A 17813-nucleotide genomic window follows, 5' to 3' on the forward strand; every position below is an offset into this window, starting at 1 on the left:
TTGACCCCTGGAGGCTTCCAGCTGGACAACATCCTTCAGCTCACTTCAGCTCACTTCAGCTCCAGCCCTTGCCCGCATCAACTATAGTATGCCAAATAACGGGTAGGCGATTCTTTGGGAAGCCTTGCCGTCTTCGCAAAGCGCCTCTTTATTGGCAGTCTTGCCGGGTAACCGAACAGGGCACACAACAACGCCTCGTACAAGCACGTTGCCGCGGTTGTCGGCGTCCGCAGTAGCCGCTGTGGAGAAGCAGCACGGCTCAGCAGCTAATCATTACCAGCTGGAATTGAACAATGGATATTGCGGCACGGCGACGCGCATGCTGATTACCCCCAAAGATAGAAACCGAGACGCCTCCCTGTGCTGCGAAAAAATGACGAGGCCCGGCGGCGCTCAGCTAATAACAAGCAACAAGCAACAAGCAACCGGGAAATGCGCCATTCATGCAACAGCGACAAAGTCACGACTAGGGGTTCCCGTTGGTGGTTTGTCATCTTCATCCCCCAAGTGCTGATAAGACCCCAGCCTAGGAGCCAACAGGCAAAAATCGCGGTGCTAAACAAAAGCAGGCCATCGGATATTAACATCCAAGGCTGAACAGAGGTCGGTCCAAGTCCGTTGAACCCCCCCTCTTGGCCTTGTTCTTTATTTTCCCGCCTGGTTGGGTCCACGGAGAAGCGTCCAAGAGGCAATAGACCAGTTTTTGGCGCACAGTACTAGCAAAGGCGTGGCGCACGCTACGACGCCTCAGAAGCATTCCAAAAGGGCAAAAGGAGGCGGCCAAAGGGCTTGTTGGCTCAGCTCAACGGCTGGACTGACATGGGGGGCTTGTTCGCATACTTGTAAGCATAATCAACCATATCTTGACGAGGCCACATGGCAGCAAATGGCGTGGGGCTAGCGGGCGAGAAGAATGTCGTTGGTACTTTTTGGCCTCTTCCTTTTCTTTTCAGCCTGAAATGAAGAAGAGGCATTTCTAGTCTGGGGGAACTCTCGAGTGTTACCACTTTTGAATGAGTATGAAAGCGACGCGGGACATTTCCAGATTCTCTGGCAATGCGGCTCTTCGTCTCTACTTCGCCTTGTGGGCATTCAAGGTCTAGTGGTTAGTAATCGGAATGAGCGTCCGAGGTACATACGGATACGCACTACCAGTATTAGTCCGCTGGAAAGAAGGAATCTTGGGAATGGAGGGGAAGCTGGAGGGTCGTGCCGTCAGAACCGAGATGGCGTGGGAGGGTGACATGGGAATTAAAGAACGAAATAAAGGAGGGTGTGCGAGTAAGAGAAGAGCAGTAAAGGGACTGAGACGGCCAGGGTTGTGCTTTGAGTCCAGCACAGTACAGTAAGGAGGGAGGAAGCAGAAGAGGAAGAGGAAGAAAAGCAGCATTCGATGCAGCGGCCGCAGCATACAGCTACAGTATGTCCAAGTATCCATCAACAAGGGTGAGTCTATTTGGATGCCCGCAAGTGTGTCCGTGCTATTGACGGATCTGTACGTGTATACCTGCACACTAGGGACCCCAACCAGCCCTGTCTTTTGCAGTAGGAGAAAGCGTGTCTTGTCGTGAGTGTGTAAGATGTATGAATGGGCGGATGCCACCGTCGCAGCCGCAACCTCAGAATGCCGTCTCCGCTGCCAATGAAACATCATATCCAAAGTACATGGGCCAGCTTTTCTCACCAGTAGAGGCTACATACAGTAGTGCGACATCCCAGCACAGGCCTGTTGTATATAGTGATATTTTTTTTCCCTGTTGCGGGATAAGCTGGGACGTCCTCTGGCAATTACTTGAGTCGGGATTGGCCAGGCGACGTTGAAGTAGCAGCTTGCCGTTTGATCCGTTTTTTGACGCATGTCAGCGACGATTACAAGGACCCGTGCGAGGATGTCGTCCAGGGACTCCTAGGACGGCATACTCGGTCTTAAAATAACGAAATAGGCTTTTGACTCGGCCAATAGGTAATCGCTCTTGTTCTTATTCCCATGCTTACCTCCAACTTGCGCCGATATCCCATCAACCATGGACAGCCCCTGATAGGACTAAATACCGTTATTACCAGTACAATTAATGTCACTTTACATGGGGACTCGCACCCCTCCGATTACAAATTCACCGACCTAGTCTAGAATACAAAACGGCTCATAACGTTACCTTTGCGTAGATGTAATCAACGACGTGTAAGTGAGTACTCGTAGGTGACCGCAACAAACAGGGAACGGATGAAACTTTGCACAAGATGAGCTACGTAGCATTGGAGGTGCTTACCATGGATCAAGGTGTCGTTTATTTTTCGAGACTATCCCAGTCCCATTCAGAAGATTTATTCCCAGTTAGCCGGTTTTCGAATCCTCGTGAAATTAAGAGGGTCCAAAGAGCGGCAACTATCCAAATAAGTTGCTGCCTGGAGAACCAAAACACTGAATATACCACAAGGTATCTATTCCAAATAATATGGATATATCGCCGAATGCATTTCACCGTGTTATCTCCCCGGAGATAGGGGTACGGAAGGGTACTTCCAGTTTTCGGATCTCGCGTGCCGTTACCACTCCGACTATTGGTGCTATTGTCGACTAACACTGCTACTGCAGCTTCCGGGGAGTTAGCATACAGATTATTCCGGGGAAGGGAATTAGCATAGTGGTTCTCGAAGTTAGCATATGCAACGTTCACTGTATATGTGACTTGGGATATTAATTGCTTGCCCCTAGAGATGGAGTAGATGAAGTTCTGTCTGGGCTATCGACGCGGAATAGCCAAGCAACGCTTGAACAACTATAGTTGCCTCTAATGGCAATCTATCTTGTTGAATTGCTGTTATTAATACCGACATGTACCCCGGATCCGGAGAGCTGTCAACGCCGATAACGGGTAGCAAACCCAGTGGGGAATATCCGTCCAAACCCATCCAACCATAAACACAACAGCATCAACTCTTCGATAGTCGTAGACAAGAATCCCAAAGACCTAGCGTCTCTCTTCTTAGTAGAATAATTAATTACACTGCCAGTAAGCCACTTCATCGAAGGTGTCAACTGCTGCAATTGACGGGTACAAACTGGTCAACTAGTACTATTCCCGATATCCCGAAGCTAAGCAATCCTCGGGGGTATCTGCCCCGACCAAGTTGGCTGCCTAACAATAAAAAAAGGCAAAAGAGGCAAAAGGCCGATTTCAATAAAACGCACCACGCACTTCATGTGCCGCATGTATCTTCCGAGTCGGCGTAAAAATTACTCTACAGGTGAGATTGGCCGACGAACAAACCCGGACGACAAAAATCATTGGTCGTCTTTCACCGGTATTTTGGATGCACTGCAAGGCAATATAACATGGTACCAGCCTGAGGCACAGATTAATGCCAGCGACATTGTGTAGTTCGACAAGCGAATGGTCGGTCCGCACGCTTAACGCTAGCTCAGTTTCATCATACAAGGCGATGAAAATAGCTTCACTCGCTACCAAGGCTGCAGCTCAGCTATCTCAGCCACACATTCCATGGCTCGTTCCAGGCCTACTAGTAAGTGCAGGGCGAGACGCTCGCTTTGTGCAAATATGCCGGTCCAGCAAGCCACCGATGATGGTGTTTTCCAATCAAGTTGCACAAGCTACAACCTCAGAATAGTGACGATATTTGTCTTTTGGTTTCTGTGACAAATGGCAACGATGGCTCATAAAAGGTTGGGGTGTGTGCATATGTGCCTCTTCTCGTATATATCCATGCCATCTGCAGAGCAAAGGGAAAGTTAAAGAAGGAAAAGGAGAAGGGAAGTGAGAAGAAAAGATGAAAAAGCATGGTTCTGTTCCGGACCATCCGCTGTGGTAAAGTCCTGGTAGGCATCCAGAAACGAACAGAAATATGCAGATCCCTCCAAGGGCAACAAAGATAGTAAGAAATAAAAGGAAAGAAAAGAAAAGAAAAGAAAAGAAAAGAAAAGAAAAGAATAATATTAATAATGATAGTAATAGTAATCATACTTGCTTTGCATATGGACCGCTGTCACAATCACATATCAGCATGTGAGAGTGACATCTGCATGTGCGGAGGGCATCACAAAACGCAGAGGCAATAAATCGTCATCCCAGATTCGCATTTCTTGGCAGCGATAGGATTAAGAGTAAGGTTACGCCATGGCCGCTAATGCATGGGAGCCATTCTTAGGGGCCAAAGGCAAAAAAAAAAAAAAAAAAAAAGGGCTCAGGCGCGTGTGACCAATCACCTCGATTGCTAAAAGGGCCAAGCTTTTGCCTCGTGTCTGGGTTTATTTGTTTATTTCTGCACGCCGAAACAATGCAAGGCTTTGGGGGGGGGGGGGGGTTGCGACCCTCTTTATTTTGTGTGTGTGTGTGTGTGTGTGTGTGTTGAGCGAAATGCCATTTTGCGACTTCGGCGCCAAGGGATTGAGAAACTCTGCATCTCTTTTATTTATTTACTTCTTGTTTGCTTGCTCTACTGTAGGTAATGGATGTGTTTCACGAAAGTTAGGGGTGCTTGCTTCATTACACTGCCGAAATGCTAATAATCCATGCTCATGTTGCGTAGATGGCGTTTACTCTGCACTAGATAAGTAGGTATGTGTACGGAGTAGGCAGTCCGGCATCGCTTTAGAAGCGAGATGTGGAATGGTGAAACACTCACGGGTAAATCTCCTTTCTCTTTTTACTTCACGATGTTTATTATTTATTATTTATTTTGTTTTGATTTTATGCCCCCCCCCCCCCCCCCCTGTAGCCCAAGAACTGGCGCCATGGCTTGTGCCCTCCCGTATTGCATCGGATTTCACACTCGTAATTCCTGCCAAGCTCGTTTGTAAACGAGCTGGGGCCCCCTTGGGAACATGACGCTCAAAAGGCTCATCACATTGCCATTTCATCCAACGATTCCAAAAATACATGCACCAGAGCCCGCACCAATGGGTCCCAGTCGTATGTATAAGCGAACGGCCACGAGAGTGCGGGCTGCCTCTTGCTTACCCTGCAGCGTCATGATCAGCTGGATCTAATATTAACCACAGATAGCAGCATTCATTAATAGAACTTGGTCAGCACCTTGTTGGTGCCCGTCGGTCTGGATAAGCATATCCTCGAGCCAAGACACGTAGTATTAGGGCTCGGGCTGGACGAGACAAACTAACCCATCGACTTTCCAAATCCAGCTGAACACGACGTCGAGCAGCTGGCCAAAGTGCAGAGGAATGTACTTGTATGCCTGTGATGATCCTTGCACTCCACCTTGGGAACTAGTCGAAACATGGGCACGGAAAAAGGGACAGCTGAAGACTAAAAAAACTACAGGTAGCATTTCGCTCTTTCGCTCTCTAGGCATCCACATAACCAAGCCTGCTAGTAAGTAGCATCCATTACAAATGGATGGGGTTTTTACACTCGTCTTTTAGCCTGGGCACTTGTGCTGTACAGCATTTACGCTCCTGGGTACTCGTACACTAATGGATAGGTAGGTAGACAAGTAGATACTACTGTAGGTAATACGCACGTATTGATTGAGGGAGCTTGGCTAGGGATGCGGCCATCAGTCACGAGCCATGCGCTGAAGCAGACCAATGAATTAACCTTATGCCAAAGAGGAGCCCCGGCGCTGAGGCTAGTTTCTCGTCGACGGATAATCGGGATCTTACTGCGTGTCTCGAAAAGCCCGGGTGCGGAGTATTACTACTCGTACTCGAGCACGCTCGGTATTACCATTCGGTATTCCTACTGGGACGCTGAATATTATGTCGAAAAGCGTCTGGTCGGTCGTTTGGCGATGCGGAAATGAAGCGCTGCACGCATTCCGGAATCCGCTCTGATGATGATAATGCTTGGCCCATGATTAGAATCCGCCAAGCTCAGGATCAGCAACGGTCAATGCCACGAGACGCCCTTGCCCGTCGAGAACTCGCGACTCCACTTGTCCACCCCTCCCTGGGAGCCAAGTCGGCAAGCACGGCATCTTAGATTTACGCCAAGTGCTCCAGCGGCTCCACACCCAGCAAGCCACCGTTTCCACCAGGCAAGAGCGAATCTGAAGCTGCTGGCCATTGAGAATTGCGGGTGCCCGGGCTGGAGTTCTGGGTGCAAAAGGGCGCTGCTGCTTGATGGAGCGGCGGCAGAACGGCGGGTTGTGCTACACGGCTCGCGTCAACGACTCGTGCGCACAACCAACACAAGCATCGCCAACTCAGACCCAAACTGTACAGACACGCCCCTCCCCAAGGCGACATTGGACGATAGCTGCCGCGCCAAGCATAGTGGCTGACAACGCTTAAATTCATGCTTAAACGCGCGAGCTTGGCTCTCGGTGGGCCGCCGCACACGAGAGAAGAAGAAAAGAGACTTTTTTTCCCCGGCCGACTTTGCCGTAGCGCCTCCACCAATCCCTGGCCCCTGTCCAATGGCTGTCCAAGGTCGGTGCATCCTGTGGGAAAAGGGCATGGTTTGATGACCTTCCGCCCCTCTTTGCTTTTGGTGGTGGTGGTGGTTTTTTCTGGTTGTCGTTTTGGATTGCGGTTTGGCCGGTTTGCTGCTGGCGGTGCTGTACTGTATATAGGTGCTCTTTTTTTTTTTTTTTTTTTTGTGTGTGTTGTTGTTGGGGTGATGGCTGCAGAGAATGAATGGGGACATGAAGATTGCCATGGATGATTTGGTCATGAGATGCAGGCTGGGGAAGTACACAGGTACAATCAAAGCACAGTATTGGCTATTATAAAATTGTTCTCTCTTCAAGCATGGCCATTTTCAGAAACATGCCACGTAATATGTGTCGGGCCCCCTAGCTGCTATTACTACCTAGGTAGGTAATTACCACCAACTGTGCTGGGTTCCTGGTAGTATTTCATCCCTGCCGGGCCGCTCGCTGGATCGAACATCTTCGCTTGGCGTTGATGCCTCACCAGCCCATCTCGCATCGCCCGTTTTCGACCTGGACCCCAAAGCAGCTTCAATGCAAAAGGGAAAGACATCGTGCAATCTCTCGGCGACCGCAGAGATTGGGAAGGTCATCTATCTCGCCCTTGCCCAGTTGAAGCAGGCCCAGTTCCATTTCTGAAACCAGACTGTGGGATGGAAGCGATGTTGGAAGCCGATTACCCGGACGCCAGAGTCTAGACTAGCAGCTTATCAGCGCTGGTCGAGCCAGAGCCGCACTGTGCGGTGCTGATCCCAGCAGATCAATACTAATTGACTGCACTAATACGCTATCAAGTCTGTTCACCCGCTCATGCCGTTCGCTACCGTGTCGTCCGTAGGTAGGTACTTACATTCTTCTTCTTCGTCGTCTTCTTTCTTCTTGTCTCATGCTAAGCCCTGCAGAGTCAAGTCAAGACCCGGAAGCATGTCTCAGCAGCCCCCCCCAAGTCCCCCAAGCCTTTTTGACGCCGCCGGAGCCGGCTCGGCATGCTGATGGCGACGTCATAACGGGGCTGCAGAGGCACTGTGGTGCTTCTCTTGCTCGTGTGTACAAACCCTCGGTATCCTTCTAGGCCCGTTCTGGCCAGGGGGGGCGTGTGCGCATCCGCCCCAGAGCAAGGCTGGCCGACCCAACCGAATCTCGCGCCTCGCTGACGACTCTTGCAGCGTATCTATCGTCACGTCATTTGCTGCTTGTTTTTGCTCTGCTTGGTAGCTGTTGGACTGTCTTCCCCCTTTGGAAACTGTTCTACTTGGGGTACATACTACGAGTATGTACTCGTACGAGCAAGAACCAATGGCATGGATAAGCATGTTTGAAGGCCTCCTCCAAAGGGACGAAAAAACAGCCTCTGCTGAAGATCTTAGATGCGAATCCCGCCAACGGGCAGAGACGTCGAGTCTGCATGACTTGTGCAACGCGGATTCCCTCTTACGGGTCTAGTGCAAACATGCTTACCTGTTAACCTCGCGGGATCGGCGCGACGCATCACCCACAGTGTTGCGCGTACCACCCAATTCCTGTACTTCGTATGTACGAGGACCGCTCCGTGCTGCTATTACCCCGTACAGACATTGCTGGATACCTGCTCTTACTGGCAAAAGCTTCAGGGCAAAGCAAGTGAGTGGCCCGTGCCTTTCTGGATATCGGCACCACACGGCATGTCGAAACTGCCCGCACGGCAAATGAGTCCCGAATGCCAGCAGCTGCTTCATACGAATACTGTAAGAGGCCACAAACCACCTGAACGGCGACCGTTACATGCGACAAGGCACCGCTGGAAGTCCGGCCGCAACTACTACAACGGGCTGGCTGCGCAGCTCTAGGTAAGGGAGCCCCAGGCTGGCTTCATGTCCGTTTCGAGGCAATACGCATAGCCAATCTTGCTCTGCGGGATAATTGATATCGTGGGGAGCCGCACTACAAGGACAGGTGCTGTAGTTCCTGGAGCCGAGATGCCGCTTGGTGGTCCTCCTTCCTTGTACGGCCGACGTCTTCATCAATTAATTAGCTTCACGTTGTTAGCACGCGGCCACCTTAATCTGTGCCTAGTAAGGCCTAATCTGCATGGCCTAATTTGTGCTGCCGATTGCTCTGATAAGGCGTCTTTTGGCTTTTGCTGCACAACCACAGCTGACGCCTCGGAGGAATTCAACTCGGCAGCAACAGAGACTCATGATGCCGTCTTAGGTGTGGCGGTGAACCATGAGGACGGTTGGCTTCTACCAGCGATTCTAAAATTAAACCTGACGGAGCCATCTCCTTTTGCGCCATCTTATCACCAAATCCGATCTCTTGTTTTCCTTTTTTTCTTCCTCTCTCTCCTGTATACGAGCGCCAGTTTCGTCATGCACCCCGTATTTGGATAAAACGGCATGACCAAGCTTTGACTTGAGCACAAAGGGGGTGCGAATACGTCTGCATTTGTCGGAAGTTCGGCGTCTCGAGCTCCGCTCAACCTGAGAAAAGAAATGCTCGGGATCTGGAATGGAAAAAATGGAAAAAAAGCTCCATCAGCGGGGGGGACCCATTTTGACCGGTGGACGAATCTATAAAATAGCACCAAAATAGGATGGGAAATAGGACGAAAACCGCAAGTAAAGCAATGGCAAATCATGGACCTTTGCAAGCCCCCTCACGGCAGCCACGGCACCTTTGGCTGGGTGAAGATTGGAGACGCGGCTTTTAGCGCTTGGTGAAGAATGAGGCCAGATAGCCGCTACATCCGCGGAAGTACCTGCCAATAGCAGCCGCTGATATAGTTTGCAGTAGCATCGCCGAGAGGAACACCGATGCTTGTTAAGTATGCTTGTTGGCGATTTACCACCTACTAGGTAGTAGTTGTTGCTTGGTACCTTGGCGATGTACTCGTCTATACGTGTACTATCTCTTGAATCCTTCTGGCGAGGATCTAGGAGTTACATTGACCTGAAACGGACAGCATCATCCTATCCTCCATGGCCGCGTGTATATACGTGTAATATGCCATCAAGGACGAATACGGGGCTCTATAGCATCAACATATTACCATTCCGTACAGACGACTGTACCAACTCCGTATTCCATAAATGTCACCAACGTCAAAGCCTCGCAACGCGTAACCATGGGCCATGACAGCCCCCGTGCCGACTTACCCAGAATATGGGCTCCCCTCGGCGGTTTGTTGGTTTTAGGGGGGTGCTTAGAAAGAAGGGGGTGCCAGATACCTGAATCTCGTTCTTTAGGGGATCAACTGGGAAAGAAGAAAAAGAGATTGATTACAGCACATAGCGACAAAAGGCGCGCGGATCAGCGGGCAAAACGGCACAGCACAGGATGCAGAAAGGGCCAAAAAAAGGGGGGGCGTGGGTGCAGCGACGACGCTTTTTGGTTTAAAGGTGTAGAACCGACAGGGTCTCCCATGTCGAGAATTGGCGCTACGCAGTCAGTGGTGGCATGCTAAGCCTTTTCGTCAGCGAGTATTGAAAATAAGCTTAGGAGGAATTCTATGACCTTATTATACCAGCCAGTCCCGGAGCGGCGCGGCGCTTTTCGTGGGACTCGAGGTCATGAGCGAATGTGAGTGACTTTGCACCATTTGCTGTTAGTGCTCGACTCGACGGGCCACCATATCAGGTAATGTACTACTAATACAGAGACGGAATCTATAGCCGTCTCTGCCTCGTCGTACTGGCACTTTGACTGCGTTATCTTTTGGTGGGCTGGTAAGAACCAAGAAAAAGAAGAAAAAAACTACAATTCTGACGTCTTACTATTCGTAAGTTTAATAGCTGAAGTTTCTCCCCGGCGGCAGAAATTGACACCGAAGCCCTGTCGAGATAGCCATCGTTGCCTCTGGGCATCTCTCAACGAAATCGGGGGGGCAAACCGGGACGCGCGAGTCATCAGCTCAGGCAAACCCGGCACCAGGACGACCGGACTTTTTGAGAGCAGGCAAAATAAATTGTGGTGCCTTTTTTAGGGTTGGGATTTGCTTGGTGTTTTCTTGGCTTAGCCGATTGAACCCCGTGCTTTATTCCCGGCCGCCCACGCCGATTCCGTCCACCCCACACGGACTTTTTTTTATTTTGCGTTGCTGGTTCCTCTGCTATTCTTGCATTGGAAGTAGTCGCTTGGGTCTTTGTTCCTTTGGCATGCCGTCTTTTCCATGGCAGGGCTAGCAAATGACCGGGCTTGTGCATGACGGGTTGCTGAATGACACGATATGAGATGAGATGCCATCTCTTGAATCCTTGCCCCCCCTCCCTTTTCCTTGTACAGTAGGTTATTAGACCGATGCTTTGTTTCCATCTCGCTTGATCCGACTTTTCCACCGGGCATGTAGAAAGAAAGACGCCCCTTATCCTCGTTAACAAAAATCGCACGCGTGGCCTTTTTTTTTTTTTTTTTTTTTGGTACAACTCGCTCTCTCAAACTTTGTGAAACGGGGACGAAGCTTGAGATGAGCCGGCGGATTCATTACGGCGAGAAGGAGAAATAGAGGGAAAAAAAGAGTAGCGATTTGGCAGCGGGAGTCGGACCCTCGCCGCCACAGATTTGGGCGAAACAGGCAGAACGGCGCTTCGGCACGCGGGTTGGAGGCTAACACGGCACCTGAGGTTCCGTATGGGATCCAAATCATTGGCGGTTGGTTTGAGTTGATTTTGGCATCTTGAGGGGTCCAGTACGAGTACAGTAGGTAGGCAGGCGGTTGCATCTTCAGAGGACCGTAGCGGCTTTGCTTTTCTTTTTTTTTCAGCTTGCTTTTGTTTCATCTTTACTCTATTTTTGCCTTTATTTTTTTTTTTTTTACTTCTTTGTTTCGTTCCTCCTCCGTTCAGTGCATCTTGATTTGAACACTCTCGTCACAGCAGCACAGTTCAACTTCAGCCCGGATGCTGGGGTGGCCAAAAAAGCCATTCATCGCTATAACTTTACGGAGGCATCGCTAAAAGCCACCACTAAAAACGGCCGAATCTCACCAAAATTCAGCGCATTTCACCTGAGACTTGCCCGCTAACTGCACCCCTCCCCCCCTGTTGCCAAACCCCACACGTCCCTGCGTCAAACGAGCCGATTTATCCATCCATGACCACACCCTGTTCACTTGGCTTGCCCAACCTTAATTCTCCCTCTCTCCTCCATCTTTTCTTGTCTTCTTCCTTTTACCTTTGTGGCTTATATGTGTTAGTTTTAACCTTGTTCCGTGTGCAGATTCCGGTCTTGCTTTGCGATTGCGCCCAGACGCTCTTCGGATTGCTGCATCTCATAAAACCGGCTGCCCGGCCTCTTTTTCTTCCCCTGCCTCTTCCGCCTTCTTGGCTACGACTACGAGTACATTGTTATCCTTCTGGTACATACATATCCACCACCATAGGTAAGCTGGTTTCCTTGTCCCTCCATCTCCTGCCTTTTCCTGCCTTCCTTTGCGACGATATCCGCGTGCCTCCATGACACTGGTGATTTTGTTTCCCGAGGCTGCCTGCATGGATCTAGTGTTCCCATGCTGAGGCGTTGCTGTGCTCCCTCTGTGCTGTGGTGTTTTCCGCCTCATCCATTCTCTTGCCTGCCTGCCTGGAGGCAACGGCTCTGTGAGAAGGGGAAAAAAGAGAGACTGGGAATGAAATAAAAGCATTGCAAAAAAATTACAAAAGGAAAAAAAGCCGAAAAAAAAAAGAGATTGGAAAGAAGAAAACAAGGAAAAGAAATAAAAATAAGAGGGGACACCAGAGCTCGGTCAGCATCCCGGGAAGCGGCCTTGTGGGAATGCGCTTCAGGCGCACAGAATCTCCAGCACATGCCGGAAACAGTCGAGCAGTTTCGGCCTTGATGGAACCGCAAACGCATGCATCCTTGGGTCGTTGCAAGTGCTCCGTCCTGCAAATCGCCGAGCGGCATCGCCACCAAATCAGACGAGAGACGTCGATTTGCGACTGTGTATTCCAACGGATGGCTCGATGGATTAAAAAGAGGTTGAGCGTCTTCAAGCGATCCGCTGCTTCACACACAATGTGTTACTTTGTCTGGCGGATCTGCCAGCTCGTGCTGAGTCAAAAGGGTACATATGATGCAGATGAACCCTCTCAAATTGAAGCATGGCGTCTTGGCGTCAACCATCTCATCCCCCCCTTCTATATGCAAAGCACGACCTTGTCTTCGCTTATATTCCCAACTGCGGCATTCTTGGCGTAATCAACTAACCCATATCCCGTAGTGATATTTGAAGCACACAGAGTCAGCCTCGACAACTACTGGAGACGACCTGCTGTTGTATTCCACAGCAGATAACAAGTCCAGATATCAACTCTCTTGATTCCCCGGGCTAACAAAAGATCGCTTCAGGCCACCGTGTCTGAGTGATCCGGCCCTCTCTACAACTCTCATCTGGGAGAATACTAGTCCGTCTTATCGGACGCTTTACACATGTACAAATCCGAACCAATGGCTTCGGAGAAGATGGAGACGTATCACGGCTACGTACGAACTCCGGCGGATGCCATCAAGCTGTTTGAAGCTTGTCGGCTAGGCCTATTGCCCCGAGTCCAACGCCGACTGTCCGAGAAAGAAAGACAGTCTATCCGATCTGGTTCAGTTTTCGTCTGGGATGAGCGGGAAGCAGGCATGAGGCGATGGACTGATGGAAAGTCATGGAGTGCCAGCAGAGTATCAGGCAGCTTCTTGACATACCGCGAAATGGAGGGCAAGCGAGGCGGCGGCTTTGGTGGAAGCAGACGAGGGAACGGCAAGACTCCTGAATCCGGCCGTGGCAGTGACGAGGATCACGACGATGGTGAACCAGAGGGGTACCGATACAAGGCGGATGGCCTGATGAAGCAGTCATTTAGCATCACGACTTCGACCGGCCAGCATCTCCATCTTATCTCATACTACTCGCGACCCCAGCCTGGACAGCCCGAGCTCCCCCAACCAACCACCGATCCCAACTTGCGAGCAATCGTCCCCGTCAAGGGCATGTATCCCGAGTCAAGCATGGGCGAGACGAACCAGACACCGGCACTGACCAGGGCGCCGATGCAGCAGCCGCCCTACATGATTGCACCTCAGCATCACCCTCCTCACCCGGCCCATCAGCCATATGCGTCTCATTATGCCCAGCCAGGATATGCTTGGCCTCCATCCCCGGTTGCGACACCGCCGTATGCCCATTACGCTCCGGCCCCTTATTCTCATCCTCCCCCCGGCCACCACCTCCCGGCTCCTTATCCTCCTCAAGGACCACCACACCATGCCTATGCGCCGCCTCCACCTCCGCCCCCAGCGCAGGCACCGCCGCCACATCACTACTCGCATGCCCCGGTTCCTTACGAGCGTGCCCCATCTTACGAGCGTGCTCCGTCTTACGAGCGTACTTCATTGCCGCCTCTGCAAAACACACAAAGGCCTGCAGCTCCTCTGCCTCCGTACCCTAGCCAGCAATATTCTCAAGGACCGACGCCGCCTCGTATTCACGACTCTCCTCACCAACAGACCTTGCAGGCTGCTGCGCAAGCTGCCATTGGAGACTCGCGAAGCATGCCCGACAAGAAGCCTCAAGGGCCTCTCCCAGCTCTGGGTGCCATGGCCAGCGGTCCTCTTGCTCCCGCGCACAGTGGACTGCATACCCCTCCTACACGGCCTTTGAGCTCGAGCCCGCCGCAAAGTTCTCACCTTGAGGTGCACAGTACTAGTGGCAACAAGGCGAGCCTGTCCGTGCTGTTGCATCCTACGCCGGCTCCAAACTCGGAGCCTGGCGCAAGTGGCAGCGCTCACAGCAGCCCAAGGACATCAAACATTGCTCTTGCGGAAAAGGGTGGCGCGAGTGAGGATACACGTGCCCTGAGGATGCTTGATCGCAAGTTCTGTATCTAGAGCAGCGTAGAGCTGATCTATCCCTTTCTTTCTTTAATATTTTCTTTCTTCTTTCTTTAGAACCACCTAGGGCTTTGGGAGGCTATACACGTCATGTTTTTCTTTTTGCGTTTCTTTTTATCGGATGCATCGCTCTGGCGTCTGGAGGAGCTGGCTGAACGACTTGGGCTTTTGAGTTTGTATTACCCGCTCTACCTCAAATAGGAGTTTATTTCCTTTGTACACCTCTGGGTTGGCTTGGGTTGGTCGGAACTGGGCAACAAGCCAATGGGACCTTTGGCTTTGGCGAAAAGGGAAGACTTGAACGACCAAAGAATGATTTGGTCCCTTTTTCTTTTTATACTTATTTTTATAAGTAGTATAGTTGAATTGTGGAATTTTATTCTATTCCATGTTTTTATTTACGATTATCGAGCGTATTTGTGATGTGCAGCTTCAGGTTGTCAACTCTAAACTATATGGTTATTTGATATGTAGACACGAGAATAGCAAATACGCCGATGAGGTTGTTGACATGCAGAGTACCTAGGTAGTTGACTGCTATTCGACCTGGAAAACAAGTATTCGCCTATTGTATTGCTAAGAATAGCTGTCTCTAGCGAAAGATGTGGAATGAAGCCTTGCGGTATGATATCAGAGGTGTGACAGATGTCGTAATCCATCATTCGGTCACAAGCATGCTTTCCCCACGCCTTTCTGGCTCCCGAAAAGCAATAGACTAAACTTGAGATACCCGCTATTTCCGCAATTAACCTTGTTGCATGGTTTTCTTCTTACCTTTATGGCTGAAATATTAAGCGTTGCTTTGTACATGGCTGTCGCCAAAAACTGCATATCAGAAGCTTGTAGATGAAATGAATCATAGTATTCTAAAGTAAGAATAACGCCTTTTGTGTATTAACTCGATGGCTTTTCATCATCTCGGCGGTTTCGGAATACTTCTTGACGCTCTCTTTTACACTAAGATTCGTAGAAGCTGTGGAATCAGTTTGTTTGGTCTATAATTTCGTAAGCGGTCGCAGAACAATCCACACACTGTGCCAGACAAAAGAGTTAACTATCTAGGGAAATTTCCTTACTGCCGTACCGGTGCTGCGTTTTGCTCGGAAGTGTAATATGTGGACTTGTCCATTTACTATCAAGAAGGCCGCGTCACCCCCCCATTTTGCGATTATTTGATACCATCCGCATTAGGCCAAAGCTGGTGTGAGCCCACGGCAAGGAAATGCCGAGTAGAGCAAAAGAAGGAGGGGCGTTTAATTTGCACAAGGGGAGTCGCATATGATTAACAAAACAAATAAGGATGGCGGAGGGAATGAAGAGCCGCGGGCGCTAGTTGCTGCTTAGGAGAAAGATGATGGGGTTTTGGCCCAGATTATGCAAGTGGCTCTCCTTGAAGCAAAGAATGATAAGCTCATGGGATGGGAAATGGTGGGCGTGGAGAGGACGGTTGCATTTTTCGGCAAGATTAAAACCTAGATATACTTGGGTAGTACTGACTGAGAGATTTGTGTCCCTTTTACCGATATTGACGCCATTTACCTGCTACGTACCTATTGAGAGGGACGTGATGTGACAGGGAAGCGGGTTGGAGTGTGTGTTTGTGATGCCTGGGATTGAGCGTGATCATGGGTTGTTTCTTGTATGAGCGCGATATGCGCAGAGAAGCAGAAGAGCCGCGAGCTTGTTCTGAGAACTTCATCTAAAGCTCAGTCTCGTCACGGCTGGGTTTGAGAGTGATGCTTGAGAGATGACTACATATACTCCGTACTTGGCTGAGAGTTGATTATGGTGTTTGCTTAGACATGAAGATATTCCCACTCAGTTACCACAGCACCAAGAATAGTTCTCACAGCACCAAGAATAGTTCTCAAGAAACAGAGCCATCTTCTGGCTCATAAACAGAAAGAAAAAGGTAATTTGAGCAAGTGATAAAAAATAAAGCAGTGCATGCAAATGCAAAAAAAGAAATGCGCTTTCGATGTCTCGGGTATAGAATATAGGAAGAGCCCGATGCGGGGGTCGAACCCGCAACCTTGAGATTGCATCAGAACGTGTGCCTCATAAGAGTCTCACGCTCTACCGATTGAGCTAACCGGGCAATGCTTATGTAATCATAAGATCCCGAGCCAGCTGGTGCGCTTGTTGAGAACGAGTGGCATTAATGTCTATTATAAGGGAAAAGTTAGTGTTTCGAACGCCACATATGATCTTCAGCTCCGTCTTGATGCTTTGTACCCATCAGAGCTTCATGGTAAAACCTTTAGCAAATGGCAGTATCAGGAGAAATGAACAAAAAACCATCTTCAATTACTCAAATGAGGGCGACGAAAGAATTTTCCCAAACATATAAATATCCTGTCTCATTGCACTTTCGCAGATTCGATCTGCGCTGAGAGAATGGAGTAATCGCTTTCCAGACAAAGTTTGTTTATCGAACGAATTCTTTCTGGTCTGAAGATGAAATATTGCTGGTTGTAAAGCTCCATTAAAAGGCATCCCATGAAAGAAGGAATAATTATTCAGTACAGCCCAAGTTGGCTATTCAGCAACTTGTGGCTTAAATTTAAAGGGATGATAGCACATACCAGAAGAATATGTCGATGATAGCAGAGAGAAGCTATAGTAGCTACAGTAATTACAGTAATGGATAATTAAGCAATTCTGTAGTCTATTTACTTAGGTAAGTAATGGTAGTAAAAGATCTTTCCTCTGCTTCTTGTTATGTCACTTGGACTTCTCATAATTGTTGGGATGCTGGATAGCGAGCTCGGGGTGCTGAATGGCCTTCCCAAAAGCACCCCCTATCCCAGATGATCGCCTTTATTGCCTGTAGTATGAACGGTAGCATAAAAACTATACAGATCTTGAAACGGATGGTGGTGATAAGCCGGCTGCCACAAATCCCAGAGAATTTGATGAGTGTCTTCGCATTAAAGAGTTGATCATATCATTCCTGAAACGCTCCGAATAACGTCATATACCGCTGAAAGCAACCTACGCACAGCTTAAAGTTAAGTCTACATGCATGCCCATACTTAAGGTACCTAGGAAACCGGCTGGGAATTCCCAAACGCAGCACCACTTGATTCAGAAAGAGGGATTGCACCGCTGCCCTGCAATTCTACATTTTGTCCCGTGTCTGAATTACCCTGTCCGGCATGAACTAGTGGCCTTGGTTTTTCCTCTCGTGATGACCTCCTTATACAGATGATACAGAGGCATGCTGCAATGAGAAGCCCACCAGCGCCACCTAAGCATATAATTACAACGTACGCAGTTGCCCCCGGAAGAGTTGAATTGGGAGAATCCGTAGGATATGCTGTAGGTGATGTTGTAGACGACCCGGCGGTTGGGGTATTTGATTTGACCAAAAGTATTCGTGCCGCCCAAGCAACCGCGGCGGTTCCTGTTGTCAGATATGGTGTTATGACATCAGAACAAATCGCGCTGTCGGTCACAGTAATGCCGCCGGAATCAAGCGGATATGAGATGCATATATGCGGGTCATACGGGTTACAGGTGTAATTACTGTTAAAAACATAAGAGTTAAT

At 49.6% G+C, this 17813-nt stretch overlaps 3 protein-coding genes across 3 annotated transcripts; 2 read left to right on the plus strand and 1 right to left on the minus strand.

Moving 5' to 3' along the window:
- Positions 1-797: 797 nt before the first annotated feature.
- Positions 798-2273, minus strand: TRIVIDRAFT_199806 (uncharacterized protein; the record flags this gene model as incomplete). Its single annotated transcript, XM_014102184.1, has 5 exons — positions 798-954; positions 1140-1415; positions 1702-1726; positions 1996-2044; positions 2271-2273. The coding sequence occupies 5 exons, from the start codon at positions 2271-2273 to the stop codon at positions 798-800; spliced, it is 510 nt and encodes a 169-aa protein (XP_013957659.1).
- Positions 2274-9514: 7241 nt separating this feature from the next.
- On the plus strand, positions 9515-10405 carry TRIVIDRAFT_64123 (uncharacterized protein; the record flags this gene model as incomplete). The annotated part of the gene is made up of 5 exons (XM_014102185.1): positions 9515-9569; positions 9636-9834; positions 9917-9969; positions 10062-10168; positions 10373-10405. 5 exons carry the CDS (start codon positions 9515-9517, stop codon positions 10403-10405), a joined length of 447 nt encoding a protein of 148 aa, XP_013957660.1.
- Positions 10406-12846: 2441 nt separating this feature from the next.
- TRIVIDRAFT_4744 (uncharacterized protein) lies at positions 12847-14259 on the plus strand (the record flags this gene model as incomplete). The annotated part of the gene is made up of 2 exons (XM_014101937.2): positions 12847-13720; positions 13838-14259. The coding sequence occupies 2 exons, from the start codon at positions 12847-12849 to the stop codon at positions 14257-14259; spliced, it is 1296 nt and encodes a 431-aa protein (XP_013957412.1).
- Between the last annotated feature and the right edge of the window lie 3554 nt (positions 14260-17813).

Source organism: Trichoderma virens (assembly GCF_000170995.1).
Source record: "Trichoderma virens Gv29-8 chromosome Unknown TRIVIscaffold_5, whole genome shotgun sequence".
NCBI lineage: Eukaryota > Fungi > Ascomycota > Sordariomycetes > Hypocreales > Hypocreaceae > Trichoderma > Trichoderma virens.